We start from the raw sequence: 16,293 nt of genomic DNA on the forward strand, positions 1-16,293 counted from the left end.
CCAGTTACCGGGGATCCACACAATCCTAAACTTCCTTTTTTTTAGTTGAACACCCACACATGCTGATTCACACTTTTCTCACCAAGTATACACCTGCTGTCATTATTCTGTAGCTGTATTGTTTGTATGTTTGTTGGAGATCCAGTACACTGCAGGCTCCAGATTTGCTGAGGCAGCTTTCGATGGCTTCAGGCGTTTCTGAAGCCAGTAGACAGTTGTTTATTTTTTTGCCTTCCCATCTTTATTCTGTCAAGTCCTCATGATGGTGATTAAGAGTTAAATTGATGTTGATAAAATGTCACTGAATGCAAAAGAAAATATAGTAGAGAAGAGAGCAGCTGTCAAGTTTAAAATATTATAATTCATACAGTATGAAACATAATTAAATAAACTAAAGTGCTTCTCATTAAAGGGTCACGGGGGTGCTGTAGCTAATTCCAACCATCATTGAGCACAAGGTGGGGAACACCCTGGACGGGTCACCCGTATGTGTCGGGGTTACCGACAGACAACCATACACAACCCTGCAGCTTAGTGTCATTTCCTGGCCATTGCCACAGGAGTTGCCAGGCTGAGGCCGGCACTGACTTTGGGGTGGCCACTACCTCACGTGTGCACCATCGCTAACCCGGGAGGGCTCTGATATTATGACAGAATAGTCATAAATCTTAATAAGTCTTAATAAGTAACTAATACTAAAATTGTTTTAAAAATAAATGTGTTAGTTTTGTCAGCTTAACTGACAAATGTTGATTTGGCATGTCGGTTTCTGTTTTTTTTTTTTTTTTTTTTTTTTTTCCTCTTTTCCTCGGATGCACTTCCTCCCGCGACGCTCCCATTTTATCCGTGTTGGCCCTTAGTGTTGAGCCAAAGATGATGAACTAAAAGAAACTGCAAGAAAGCAAATGAAATAATGTTAATACCAATGACACTACTAGAAGAGGAAAAAATACTATTGGCTCACATACCCCCCTTATACACACTCTTTATTTACCAAATCAAACTGGGCTTCTACTCAAGGTGTCCTCTCATCCTATGAAGATGTGTTCACCTCCTCCCACAAACTCCTACACAGGACAACTGCAGAATTTAGATCATCAGAGGAGAAGCCAAGAATTGTAAAAAAAAAAAAAAAAAAACTGACATAATTACATTTCTCTTTAGTTTGTTATTCGCTGTTTTGTCTTTACAACCACTGTCCACCATCATATTTGGACCCTTTTCTTTCTCACTGTCAATTTTGTCATTTTGTTCTTTTCTGTTTTTTAAAGCGTTCGTCCTGCTTCTAAACCTCCGGTTTCCGTTCCACCTCTCCTTAATCTGTCTTTCATCGTCCTTTGCTCCAACAGAAAAAACATGTGTACAAGAAGACCCTGCAAGCTCTGATCTACCCCATCTCTTGCACCACGCCCCACAACTTTGAGGTGTGGACGGCCACCACGCCCACCTACTGCTACGAGTGTGAGGGTCTGCTGTGGGGCATTGCCCGGCAAGGGATGCGCTGTGCCGAGTGTGGAGTCAAAGTGCACGAGAAATGCCAAGAGCTGCTGAACGCTGACTGCCTGCAGAGTGAGTCTAAGCATTGAACTAGTTTCTGTAAACCGTTTTGTGTTACACATTTATATCTCCTTCCACTAAAATGTTTTCTGTTGACTTTGATGTAATAGGTTATTGCACTCTGTCAAAAGATGAAAAAAAAGTGATTATGCCAGATGTGTAATATTCTAACTTTCCTAATGGGTTTGCTTTTAATACAGTCTCATTTTACATATAGGAAACTCAATTACAATTAGTCTGACAAACACTTCCTGTATCCTTTAAATTGATTACAATTAAGATGTCCTCTGTTTTCTAGTGGCGTTTTTTCTCAATTGTAACCTCTGCAAGACATCATTCACCCATATGTTTTCTGCCACTTGCCTTGTTCAGGGGCAGCCGAGAAGAGCTCCAAGACGGGGGCAGAAGACCGGACCCAGCACATTATCATGGCTATGAAGGACCGGATGAAGATCCGCGAGAGGAACAAGCCGGAGATCTTTGAGGAAATACGAAAGTTGTTTAACATCCCCAAGATGGTCCATGCCCAGAACATGAAGAGTGTCAAACAAAGCGTTCTGGATGGCACATCCAAGTGGTCAGCCAAGATCACCATCAACAGTACGTCTCGTAGCTTTCTAAATGTTAAATAAGAATGTATGCAATTATGCAGTACATGCCTCTGACAATATTGGGGAAAAAATTGTTTTAATAGTTTTAAGCCAAAATGACCAGCCATAGCCAGTACGACCATTTGGAATGTCCTGAGGAAGAAACCAACTACTGGTGTACTAAGTTATAAACCAAGGAAAACAACACAGACGTTGCTGATGACAGCTGTGAAGTTCTGCAGCTCTGTGAAGGTGAAGCAGCATGGCAGTTTTCACCTGATGATGCATTTCTAAAAATAATTCATCCATCCCACATTCAGGAAAATTTCTTCTGTTCTCCAACCGTCAGTTCTGAACTGGTGGAAAAACTGTTTTGGCCAGCCAGACGTGAACCTTTGGGGCGGGCGGTGGGGTCTCCAAACCCTAATGGATATTACCGTGGACAGATTTAGTTTCCGATCAGCTGTATTCCATCTTTGGCAGGTCTCTCTCTCTCTCTCTCTCTGCTCTCCTGCTGTTTTTGCTGCAACAAGCTGCAGTACAGAACTTCTATCGACTACAGTTTGCCAAACCCCCGTAACACTGCTGTGCTGATCATTATCATTTACACTGGTCAGCCACAACATTAGGTACACTTGTACAATCCAATGCAATCCAATACAGCAGCTTTGCCATGAATGTTAGTTTCAAGGTCTCTCAGAAAGTTGATAATTCTATGTTTTTATTGTGAGGTCATAGTGGGTGGTGAAGTCGAACCCCCCCCCCAAAACTGAAGTGTAGTTCAAACCATGGTGTTAGCAACTTGCAAGCTTCACTAATCTGAACAGACAAGCAGTCTTATCTCTCCTCCACCCTTTGGCAAGCATCATCAGGTGTTACCAAAGCAACCAGACACATCACACTGTATAATGGCAGCAGTGTTGCCATGACAGCCATCACACCTTGTCTCCCCAATCACCAGTGAGTTCCGTTAAAGAGGAGATCCAGGGACAAGCGTTCAGCTTGGCACTTAAACTTCATTCATGCTCAGGTGTTAATAGTCATCACTCACATTTCTGCTGGTCAAGGTCAAGCCACAAGTTGTTCAAATTCTCAGAGACCTTTGGATATGTAATTAAATGATTTTTGTCACATTCAGAACTGCCATTCTAGCTAAAGGCATCTAACCTTTTCAGAATAAAGGTTTGACATAATGTTTCTTTTGCAGTGTTGATAAATGAGATCACAGATTTTCACAACGGATTTTGTCCAATTATCATGTTTTTATATGTAGTATATCTTTTAGCTGTTCCTCCAAACATTGTAAATAAAATATTCTAATTTATAGCAATTACAAACCCATAAAGTTGTTGCTCATATTTCAACTTTTAAAACTTGTAAAAGTTGAAAACTTGGGTTGGAAGGAATACATTTTATATCTCTGTATGAGCAGTCTTCCTGATCCAACATACTAGACTAGTGTCAAATTTATATTGACCAAATTAGATTTTGACCTTGATTGATCCTTGTTTATCCGCTCTCTAATCCAAGGACATGCGAGTTAGGTTAACTTCTTCTTTTCCTTTGGGACGCCACAGCAAATCATGTGCCCAATGACAGCTGGGATGGGCTGCACCACAATCCTTAACAGGATCGGTGATAAAGATGATGGATTAAAGGACTGATAGATGGTATTGGCTTAATACATGGTGAGATTAAGTAAAAGGCAGTTAGCTTACTGTTAGATATTGTGTTTTTATTTTATTTTTTTTAACCTAAACACAAACTAAAGTTGAAAATTACCTTTACCTGGTTTCCAGCTTTAGTGAAACTAACCAACTGACTAAAAGCTTACTTGACTTTTACTTGCCTGGATTCTAGTTTTCTCATCTCACTTTACCGCAGAGGAGGAATTAGTGTATTTTCCAGTCTCAACTGTTAGTGGGAAATATAGGATGTAAATAGAGGGAAAATACTTTTGCCAGGTCACAGGCTAATAAATCTGTCTGCCTACGTTTCAGCTAAGAGCAGCGTGTTACACTCTCATGCTACCGTTTTTCAGAGAAAACCAATAAACATCTTTATATTTGTCAATGATGACGTGCATCAAGATGCCTCATGGTGTCTTGTTTCTCAATGTCGACGCACATCTGCTCCAGAATAGAAGCAGTTCATTACAATCAGTCCTTGTACCTTCTTACCTGACTGATTTCTCAGTCCGTCTGAATAACGCGTTCACCGTGTGCTACCTGGATGAAAGGAGGTTAGTCGGTTTCCTTTAAACAGGTTTTTGGAAAATTGGCAGACATGTTGCTTAGTTTGTCTTTCGTCGTGCCACAGCTAAAGTACTGCAGTTATAAATAGTAACACTCATGGGTATCTGTTGCAGATCTCTCTTTTCTTCTCACCTGGATTAAAGTGGCAGTGACAGCAGCAAGCATGGAGCTATTCTTCACCTAAACTGCATCCTTGATACCTGTTGACCTTCCCTCTAATCTTCCATTTAATCTTCATGTATCAAAGCAGTTTTCTGTCATTTGGAAACCAGTAAAGCCAGACAGACGGGCATCAAGGCAAAATCATTTATTATGTTGATGTAGTTTAAATCAAAGTGTCACAGCTTTTTATCTCGTTGTAGGTCGTTGATACACAATCAATACGCACAAAATATGCATGTCAGCTTTTATATATTTTTTTTAATCCACTGGTTTCAGCTGAATTTAGCGGCTTTTTGTCTCTTGTAAGTGTCGAACTCCTGGTGTCCTAAAAGTGTCTTCTGACTACTTGCCCCACAAAACAGCCGAACCTCAGGTGACGAGTCATTTGATAAGAAGCCTTGTTACCCAACATCTGCTTCTGACTCATCAGTATTGTGTTACGTGGCTTTGCATAACTGTGTGGGTGATATCTGGTGTTTTGGTGTGTGAGTGTATATGTGTGTGTGAATGAGACAGAAAGATAATGGTAGAGAGTAGGTGTTTGTTATTGTTATGCAATTTATTTCATAGTCATTCTCCGTGTGTGTGTGTCTGTGTGTGTGTTCTCAGTTGTCAGTGCACAGGGTCTTCAGGCCAAGGACAGGACAGGCTCCAGTGACCCTTATGTCACTATCCAAGTTGGCAAAACCAAGAAGAGAACGAAAACCATCTATGGCAACTTGAACCCAGTCTGGGAGGAAAAGTTTAGTTTGTAAGTTGAGCTTGTTTGTTTCTTCCTGGTTGTAAAGACAAAAAAGGTAACTGTCACTCTCACCTTGCACACAAAATTTCAGGTAGCTTACTGAAAGGTCTTGTGGACCAAAATTAAACATGCACAGGTGATATTACACACCACACACACTTTTTATATCGAAAGCCAAACGGTTCGGGAGTCCATACCTGTTTTTAATCAAGAAACTGCACTTTGCATTTATGAATGCAGCTCCATTAGAACATGAATCTCACGTATGTGCACATTTGAACACTTTCCTGTGGGGCCACCGTTGCTAGTGTGCCTGTATTTAAAGCAGTGAAATTGCATGTTTGTTGCTTCACGGGACCTTGTTTATATGCGGCATATTGGAAAAGCAGTCAGCTGCACCGACCCATTGCTCTTTGTGGTGGCGTGTGCACCGTGGTGTTCATTAATGCTGAATGCTGTTTGAAGCAGCGTTTAATAAAGCTGTCCGCCGATTTAAAAACTTGAATAAAATAGTTAACAAACACCCAAACGGTACAGAAAAAGGAGAAAAATCACCTGTCTTGCTTTTTTAAACTGTAAATTATTAAATACAAAGCAACTATTACTGCCAAAAAAATAAGGTAACTGGAAGCACAAATGTATTTTAGTAGAAATATTTATGTAGTTAGGTTCCACCACCATTAGTGGGTAAACGGGTAAATGTGTGCATGTGTGACGGACGCTGCACTGTAACCATGCTACTGTTTCTCTGAGTTTGGCTCTTGAGTATTTGTTAATGGATGTAACATTTTCTGCTTGATATTCTGCTTAAAAGAACTTTTAAGGTAGAATGTATGTAATTAAGCAACTCAGCATACAGGAAATGCATGATTACTTGTACAGGAGGTAAGATTGCACTAAACATAAAAAATTAAACAATGTGTGATATACTGTCAGAGAAGAAATTGGAGATATTGAATATGTAGTAGTGGCTTGGTCAGTAGGTGGAAAAGTTCTGATCAGTGGTTGTGTCACTTGTGCACAGTACTGGTGATTTGCAGGTGAAACATTTATAGTTATCTATAAATGTTTATATTAAGATTGTCACAACTTATTTGTTAAAAATATTATTTCAACAGCAAACACTATTTGAACTTGTTTAACATCCATCTTAACTTGCTCTTAACTAAAATATATTTATTAAAATGATGTATGAACATTTCCATTCAAGTGTTTATCACGTTCCTTCCAACTTTAGCCAGAGTTTAGCACAGAAATCCAATTTTCTTCCTGTGCACAGTTCAAGAAATCATACTATGTGTTCTCTAAAAGAACCGCATAGATTTTTGAACGTGCACTCACACACTTGCCCTCTGTTTATGCAGCGAGTGCCATAACTCATCAGATCGGATCAAACTACGTGTCTGGGACGAAGATGATGACATTAAGTCGCGAGTGAAGCAGCGTTTAAAGAGGGAGTCTGATGATTTCCTGGGTCAGAGCATCATAGAGGTCCGAACTCTGAGTGGAGAGATGGACGTGTGGTACAATCTAGGTGTGTGTTTTTGTCACTCACAACTATGGGAATATGAAAAACGAATGAGTGTAAATCCTTGTGTACAATTGGTGTGAGTGTGTTTTGCGGTTTGGCTCACGGCCACAGCAGTTGGTTCTGTGCTCAGCTTCAAAGTTCAGTTCTGAGGGGATGTATTGCTTCAGAGTGGTTGAGTGTGTCTTTTCATATACAGAAAAGAGAACAGACAAGTCAGCGGTGTCTGGTGCCATTCGTCTTCAGATCAGTGTGGAGATAGAAGGGGAGGAAAAGGTGGCACCCTATCATGTACAGTACACGTGCCTTCATGAGGTAACACACACAAACACACATACTCTACTTGTCATTGGAGAAACCAGCGACAGATTAGTAATAACGCTAGAGTAGCAGGTTTCTGACTCTCACAGTGTTGTACAAGTTCTCACTTCACAAGAGCCAGTTCAAGGTTCAGTTCACTTACCTTTAAATGATGTAGTTCACAATAACAATAACAAGTCCCCCCCCAAAAAAAAATCAAAGTTCTGTGACATTCTAAGTAACTTTGTTTTGAGTGCTCAACCTTTCCTTTGCAGCAGTGAACGTCAGACTCGTTTGCATCCAGGTTTCATCATGTTTAGTTTAGTCAAATATTATACACAAGATGGTTCCCAAGTAGTTGGCATTGAACTTTTCTTCTTTGTTCCACTGGATATAAAAAAATCTTTGACTGTAGCTGAAATAACAGCAAGGACAATGACATGTATGATGTATTTTTTGATCAACAATAGTGTTTGTGATATGTTTGTGAATATTCATTCGTTCAAACTCCTCTGTGTAGAATTTGTTTCACTTCTCAACGGACATAGAAGGAGGTGGTCTGGTGAAGATCCCACTGGCTCAGGGAGATGACGCATGGAAGGTTTACTTTGACGAATTGCCACAGGAAATCGTGGATGAGTTTGCCATGCGCTATGGCATTGAGTCTATATACCAGGCCATGACGTAAGCCAATTGCTTTCTGTGAATGAATGTTTATGTATGTGTAATTGTGTGTGTGTGTGCATGCGTATACACATTTGCATTCACAGAATCGGTTCATTCAACAGGCTGTGAAATTGGGCAGTCGTGTGCATATGTGATTAAATACAATCAGGAAATGCTTCAAATTAGTGTGTGTACTGTTTTTTTTTAGGACTGTGAGTGTGTGTGTGTATGTGTGTGTGTGCATGTGTTAATGGGATGAGATGTGGGCAGGGCTGTCATAAACTATAAACAGCATGGAAATGAGATTATCTTGTTTAATGAAAAATGACGGCCTGTCACCTCAAAAGATTTCCAGGCTCTTTCATTGCATATGGAGAGAGGATAATCTCACTGAGCACACACAAAGCACATCCAAATACTCACTGGTTTAATTACCTTAAAAATGTTGTAATTTGACCTTCAAACGACAGACAAGGTCTGCGTTTGCTCTTACTGTTGGTAGAAGACCACAGTCATATACAGTAAAATCATACTTGGAAGCGTTGAGTAAATTGAAGTTGATGGCCCAGACTTTGTACCACTGAAAATGCAAAAAGAAGTCAATAAGCCAAATGAAAATGCTGACTCAAATATACAGAAGCATTGTAGCCCTTAATAAATGTCTCACATCTCACTGACAGTAATTTAGCTGTATGTAGCAAACCACTGCCACAATTCATAAATGGTTTGTTTTATAGAGCCTGTCTTGTGTCTAGTGCCACTTGAAATGGAAATTTGTGTTTATTAATGAGGTATTTCATACCCTAGAATGTAAAATTATGTCCAAAACTTGAACTAGAACCATTGTTTTATAACTTTAAATCAACAATAGTCTGAAATTCAAGTGGCTTCAGGGATACAGTAAAGGAAATTGTCCATGAGCTTACAACTTTTACTGCTTCTTTGTCCTGGGTTGGAGTGATACTTGTATGTGTCCACTGCAACGGCATGTGAGGTTTCCTGGATCCAAGTAGCCTCTAAACCTAACCCCTAAAAAGACAATGTCCAGATCCAGCGAAGGATGATGGACAGAGCTGAGACTAAGTCAATCCAAGACCAGAGAGGAATCCAAACATGACTGTGGTGCAATAACCAGAGTTGGTATTTGTAGGCTTCTCCGTTCCAAAACAGCTGCTAGGTTGCTACTTTCAGCAGGTCTGAACAAATCACTCATGTCAGCTTCATGTGATGAAAACGCTATGCTTCCGTTTTCACCGATGCAGCTGTGTATACACTGGCTGCTCACCTGCTCAAGTGTCACTTCTGCATCACAAAACTCTACAAGCAACACAACTGCATACTCAACACCTCAGCATGTGCAACCACAGTGAATGTGTGTTGGGCTCTGTAGTGGATCTAAACTCATCTGAAGCTGCTGCTCTGCTTCAATGACTGACATGGTGCAAGTCTGGCTCTCCTACCTGCAAACCGTGTCAGAAAATTGTTTGGTAATTGAATAGAAAGCTAATCTGTGCTGTACTTGCATGTGTGAATTTGAGTTTCACTCATGAAAGATGGAAAGAATACAGCTGTACACTGGTGATCTTTTACTTCATCTTAGTTTAATTTATATTTATTGGCTTTCTTCTCACCTCTTTCCTCTTCTCTCCAATTATTCCCAACCCCATTTTCTTTCCCATCTTGCATCTTCCTTCTCTGTAATTTATTTCATGCATCTGATCTCTCTCCCGCGTCTTTGTCTTCTTTTCAACCCACCTTCCTTCTGTCTCAATCTGTCTCATCTTACTTCTCTCTGCCCATCTCACCATAACCTTCTCCCACCCCTGCTCATATCTGTCCTGGCTTTTGTTTAAATCCCCAATCTCTCGCTTTCATTGACCATTTACTTCCCTCCCTAAACCTCCCTCCTTTCCTCCTTTCTCAGCCATTTTTCCTGCCTCTCGTCTAAGTACATGTTGTCAGGGGTGCCGGCAGTGATGAGCACCCTACTGGCCAACATCAATGCCTTTTACGCCCATCCCACCGCCTCCACCAACGTCTCAGCTCCGGCCAGATTTGCAGCCTCCAACTTTGGGGTAAGTGAGCACCTATAATATGAAGATAAACAGAGATAAACGCTCATCTTTTCAATACAATGAAACTATCCAACCTGCCAACTAATCTGACCAATCAGCAGATTTATTTGTAATGCGTCACCTGTTGATACATTATAATAATTTATTGCACCCTTGGTGGCAACTGACTGGATTTCAAAACAAAGCCATTGCTCAATATAATTTAACCAAGTTGTTGGATCAGTGTTGAAAGCTTTGATCTGCATAGTAATTTGAAATAACAGTTGATGAGTTTTTCTGTGCTTGTAGGTCATTGTTGGGTTAGTATATCAATAATATATTTGATTAGAGACATTCTAACCTGCAATCTACGACTGATTATTAAATCAATATGCTAACATAAGCACCTTCTAGTTACCAGAGGCTCTTTGTTGCGTGTTACCACAAAGTTACTTTACTTTTTTATTTAGTTCTTAGTAAGTAAAAGTGAAATGAAATAACAATGTCTACATCAGCTATGCCAAAAGCTAAAAGACATTGTTTAAATTGAAGCTACGGTTACTCTAGTAGAAATGTGTTCCAAAACTTATGGAGAGGTGCAGGTTAAACACACTGTAGCTGTAAAGCTGCATTTTTCATAGTTTCTATCCCTGTGGATCACGTGTATCTTTTAATGTGCTATAATGATAATAATGAGTTTCTGTTGTAGAGAAGCAGTGAGTGATTAATATGTTATTGGTACTGCTGGAAAACAACAATCTGAACTTACCAGCTGTGGTACGATCTCAAAACCTACATGCACAAGTGTTAGTACTAGCTGAAAGTAGCAGACTCATGAATTTCTTGAAAATTCTCTAAACGGTTTTGAGTTGGAATTTTTTTTGACAGTTTCTTTTCTCATTGCAACATTTGTTAATATGTTGTGTTTTTTTTTTTTTAGCTCCTACTTATTTAGTTATGATAACCTAGAAAATTTACATTTCATAACAAAGTCATTAATTTATAAAATGGACGATTAATATGAATAACCTTTCCCTAAAATAATGAAGGGTGACTTACTGTTTTGCAATTAGGAAACACATAAATTAGTCCAAAAGCTAGATTTTGGTCTTCAGTAGCATCGTAAGGGGGCCTGGGTCGGCTGTAATACACAGATCTTTATACGCTAAATTAGGTGTTTCACATAGACAACAATGAGAATGAGCTGTACAGAACCAGTAGGTGTTTCTTTATGCTGCAAATATTCTTCCCCATTGTCACTGTGGGACCTCAGTAACAGTTTTGAACTTTGTGGTGGCCTTAAATTTGGCTCACGGGCCCCACAGGAGCCACAGGCCGTGGGCAATGACAACTAGAGGCCAAGCTTAATGACTCCTGGGATGTTTGCCAATGGTGCTGAATTAAGTTCTCGTACTAGTTCTGATATATGAGAGACGGCGGCATGTATTGGTTTAATTAGTCGGCGATACAAACAAAAAAGATTCATTGAGATGTTTCTTTTCCCTGATTGATGATAGAGAACTAGAAAACTATTGTCAAATTACAACCCGCATAATTTCAATATGAATAGATGTGTGGCTTTCAGCTTGCATGAGTTTTTGCCGGATGCCCTTCGCTCTGCAACCCTCCCAATTCTATTGGGGCTTGGGACCAGCACCAAAAGGTGCCCCTTTGTGGCTGGGTGGGGCCACACCTGCTGGAGGTAGGATTTGTCCCCATCTCCTGTATCCCAACCCAATGCTGTACCCATTGAGCCACCGGGCCCCCTAAGTTAAATATGAATAAATGCATTAAATATTGATTTATCTAGAGAATTAACACCAATGAATGCCAATTTGATAAGTGTTGACTTCATACATAAAAACTAAACTAATTACTTTAATAAATTGACTGTGAGCTCTAAATAATATATTAAGACGACAAATGAGGCAAAGTGTCTTTGAACAACACCAATAATTAAATGAAATAAAGAAATAATATATTAGGATGATAAATGAGGCAAAGTGTTTTTGAACAACACCAATAATTAAATGAAATAAAGAACACAAAAATAAGCTAGTAAAGATATAAAATCAAACCACAGAAATCTCATGTCTAAAGCAACCTCATGATTTTGTCCTTCATCTTATCCTGTAAGTTGAGGGTCAGACACTGCGGAACCCAAAAGTAGTGGGGAAACATCTGAAGACGAATCATTATTTTCAAATGCTACCTCCATTTTCAAGTTCCCCTGAAAACATTGGTAGAAATACAGTACAACCTTATGAAGTGGAAAAAGCCCTCAAGACCCCTTTTCTCCATCAGAGCCAACTGGGCGGTCTCATTTTCTGAGTCCTCTGTAAAACTATAGACTGTAGAAACATGAGGACAGCGCTGTAACACTGTTCATATGTCCAATACACACATGCTTTCAATCACAATACATTAACACCAGCAGTATCCGATAATAAGAACCGGTTCTGCTACCCTGCACTGCCTGCCTGGAGAGACAACATGCCAAAAGGAATAAATATGCTGTGGACATTGGGTGAACTGCTCCTAGCAATTTTTTAACTTATGGTTCTGTAAATGTACATGGGACATGAAACATTACCACTTAACATTATACCCATCACTGCTAAAGTGATTCGGGACACCACTTCTAGTTTCTGACAGTCTGGAAGGTGCATGACTGGAAGTTCAGAGGTAAGCAAACGGGTGTTCTTCTGGCTAAACCAATATGGCTGCAAGTGGCGTTTTAAGTAAAAAAAAAAAAAAAAAATAGTAAGTAAAATTTATTGTTCAATTTCAATGCTCTAAAGGAGCCATAACGGGTCAACAGGTGATAAATGTACTCAGGAGGGTTGCCACGAAGGAAAATTTTAAAATCAATTCTAAATTTGATTGGTAACCAGTGAAGAGAATATAAAACCGATGTGATGTGGGATCTTCTACTGGTTCCAGTTAAAAGCCTCGCTGCTGAGTTCTAAACAATCTGCAGATGATTTATAACACGTTTGTTAAGACAAGTGAAGAGTGAATTACAATAATCCACACGAGATGAGAGAAAAGCATGTATGATCATCATCTCTAAATCTAAATTGCCTGGTATCTCCTCGAAACTCGTCTGGACACCCGCACTGGAGCCTCGCTGTTTCCTCCTGCCGCGGCCCTTAGACAGCAGGAGGTGCTCCGGTGACAGGAAGAATGGTTTGTACCTGGTCCAGGTAACATAGTCCTCCATAAGCTCTTTGATGTGAAACAACGTGTGTGGATCATACTTAATAGCAGCCGACACACAATTGTTAGCTGACAGGGCAAATACAGCAACAAATACCCCAAGAACAATCACAAATGCACGAGAAAGCAGAGAAGACAGACCGAACACAGGCGCCATCTTTGTCAAACCTTTGTCATCTTTGTCTTTTATAAAGGGAACGTTTGCTAAACATAGGGAAGAAGACATGCAAAGCACAGATGTGGGGTGAGGTCCTGGATTGAGAGGCGCACACAACATGGGCTAAATATAAAGTCTCCATTGCCTCGTGGTCTAAGGCTCAGGTGTTCACAGTGGGCCCTCGCCAACTGTGGGGCCTTTGGAGCGGGGGGGCTCAGCAAATTTGATAAATATGTAAAATAACATCTAGATTCATAATATCTTATTTGTCATGCCCTATTTCTGATTGCCTGCCCTGTCAAAACATCGCTCCTCACATGGGATTTAAGACATCTTGCAGAAAGGGGGCCTTGGCCAGAAGCTGGTGATGGGGTCTTTTGGCAGGGAAAGGTTTGGGAACATCTGCTCTAAGGTGTAATGTCAATATCCTGGGTTTGCAAATCATCCCTTCGCTTTCTTCTCACATCTTGTCAGATACATAAAAGACCTTTCCCATTACTGAATCATAATTACAGATGAAATGAATCCTATCCAATTGAAATGCATTACACATCCTTATGTTTTCTTACTAAATTATGGACAATTGTCGAGGTTAGAGTGGGTTGGCGCGAATTCCAGCTGACGCTGGGTGAGGGGCTGTCGGTTCAAGTCACCAGTCTATTACAGAGACGACGCATACGGACAGATGGGCATCCACGGTGAGTCAGCCGCTGAAGAAAGTGGTCCTCTCATCAAATGTCTGCACCTGTTGCCATGTAAATGCAATCTTACATAATTTAACAAGGACACCTTTCAAACCTGTTTATCTGTTTACCAACCTCATAGAAACGGTATAATTTTTAATTCCGTAAACTCCTTTATTTCTGGTTTTCTAGCGATTCATATCTGATTAACAAAACCGTGATTAGCAATGAAATTCTTCAAAGTATCAATTTAAAAATCAATTTAAAATCAAGGCTCTCAAAATTATTTTAAAACTTTTTTTCAATTACGTGTATTTTTTGTTTCAGGCAGCAGGGAGCTGTACGTTTCCTCAGTATCGTCAGAGAAAACCTAGAAAAATACACACATTATTTCCCTCCTTCTCCATTCCTGGGTATTATTGGGTTTTCGTTTAAATATTGAGCCGAGGCAATTTCAGTGCACCCGTTGCCATGGCAAGAGGTGATTTTTCTATTTTGTAAAACTTCCGCCTTTATTTGCCTCTCGTCTTCTGTCTCCGTCTCCTCACCCTCTCCTCTGTCTGCCATGCATCTGTCTGTTATGCTTTTGTATTGATCCATTTTTCTGCTCTGCTGCTCTATAATTCATTTATGAGATCTTGTCTTTGGTTGACTGTTTGATGGCAATGGCTCCTATGATATTCAGGTGTGTGGAATTTTAAATGCCTACACTGTGTGTGCGTGTGTGTAATTGGGACATGACATTTAGACATGACATTATCTAACTCTTATCTGCCCCTGTGGGGTGGGGCTGTAAGTTTTGCCGGTTGGAACCAATATTCACTGGATTCTATATGTCTAATTGTACAAGTTACTTAATCTCTTACAAACTACACTAATCTGTAATTTCCCTGATTATGGGCAATTCATGATCTTAAAAAAAGTTAATTATTGAAAGTGTTTAACCAGGGAGGCAAGTAATTAAGCGGTTCCATATATGGCACCTGTTAATTATTGTTAGTTTAGGTGTAGTTTAGCAATTCAAGATTATATTAAAATTAAACATTTTATATTATGACCCCATCATGACATCATTTCAGACATACTGTAAAGAACTGTCATTTTGAAATAGGAAGTCCCTGAACTGCATATGTATCAGAGTTTAGGAAAATGGAGAAACCATTCAGCTGCTACACAATTACATCCACTTACAGTAAATAAGAGTGAGAGTGTTTGGCTCTGCAGGTTAGATGAACAAGAAATATACATTAATATCACGTTTAAATGAATGCATTTTTCACAGCAACGAAGATTTATTTTTTATCTTTTTAATTTACTCTGGTACTACTTACTGTACTAGTGTTGTAGTGGACAGGGGGAACATTAGATGCTTAAAGCTCTTTTGCAGGAGTTGTGCTGTTAGGATCCAGAGCTTTCGAAACATAACGTCAGGTGCATGTGTCCAGAAGATGTAAGTTCATAAATTGAAAATATGTGCACACACTGACACAATAACAAAGATGATCATAAGATGCCAAAAGATTCAGACATTTATTACATGTGGGGAAAAAAAAGGACAATACAAATAAATGTTTTGGTCCAAAGACGATCATAGGCAGAACAAATGTTTTGTGAGAACATACGCAGAGTGTGTCACATAGCCAGGATCTTAATACTTTATTACCAACTCTTATGTGACTTTTGCGAATGTGAAGCATTTTCCACTTTGGCTAACAGCTGTTCCAATACCCGAGCAACAAGTGCTGCTTCCTCCCCAGACAATTTATTGTCATTCGCCTTCAGCAACTTGTTGAAGGCAATTGTTATTAGGTTGTAGTGATTCTGCACCTGCTCCACAAAGAAAACTAAGAACTTTTTGTGCTGATACCAGCTCAGTCATCATGCCTAAGGACATTTCTTTTAAAAGCAAAAAGAAATTCTTAATAATTGGATCCTTATTAGACTAAACACATTTACAGTATCATACTGTATTTCAACTCTGCTTTGCTCTGAGCCACATGTGTCACAAAATGTGATTGTATTATAAAGCAAAAGTTCTGTTTCTATTTCCCTATATCTTTTCTTTAAGGCTGTCTTACTAAATCACAACTATCAGGGTTAAAGTGTTACTCATTTATAAATTAAAAAAGAAATGTATCGCCTATCTGACAAATTGCAGCAAATGGTTTATGATCATATAAATTGTTGAACGGGAGCAAGAAAGTTCATGAACCTTGAGATGAGGTAAGGGAGTTACCTTCCCTTTAGCATGTGGAGAGCCGGAGAATGGAGTTAATTACAATATGACAGACACTGTATTTGAGGAGGGGGTGTGTGTGTGTGTGTGTGTGTGTGGTGATACACTTGTGACCAGGTTGGCCTTGCTGTAGGGAAGGACAAT

The 16,293-nt window shown here is 39.6% G+C and overlaps 1 protein-coding gene across 1 annotated transcript in view; it reads left to right on the forward strand.

Annotated features, from left to right (window-relative positions):
* The window catches only part of LOC137136702 (protein unc-13 homolog B-like), a 73,284-nt gene that overhangs the window by 24,422 nt on the left and 32,569 nt on the right, over positions 1-16,293 (forward strand). Inside the window, exons 7-13 of the mRNA XM_067522353.1 lie at positions 1,350-1,569; positions 1,930-2,157; positions 5,174-5,315; positions 6,671-6,840; positions 7,034-7,149; positions 7,655-7,818; positions 9,725-9,875. Coding sequence (XP_067378454.1) covers positions 1,350-1,569; positions 1,930-2,157; positions 5,174-5,315; positions 6,671-6,840; positions 7,034-7,149; positions 7,655-7,818; positions 9,725-9,875 — 1,191 coding nt within the window. The remainder of the gene's footprint in view (positions 1-1,349; positions 1,570-1,929; positions 2,158-5,173; positions 5,316-6,670; positions 6,841-7,033; positions 7,150-7,654; positions 7,819-9,724; positions 9,876-16,293) is intronic.

This window comes from Channa argus, chromosome 11 (genome assembly GCF_033026475.1).
Source record: "Channa argus isolate prfri chromosome 11, Channa argus male v1.0, whole genome shotgun sequence".
Lineage (NCBI taxonomy): Eukaryota > Metazoa > Chordata > Actinopteri > Anabantiformes > Channidae > Channa > Channa argus.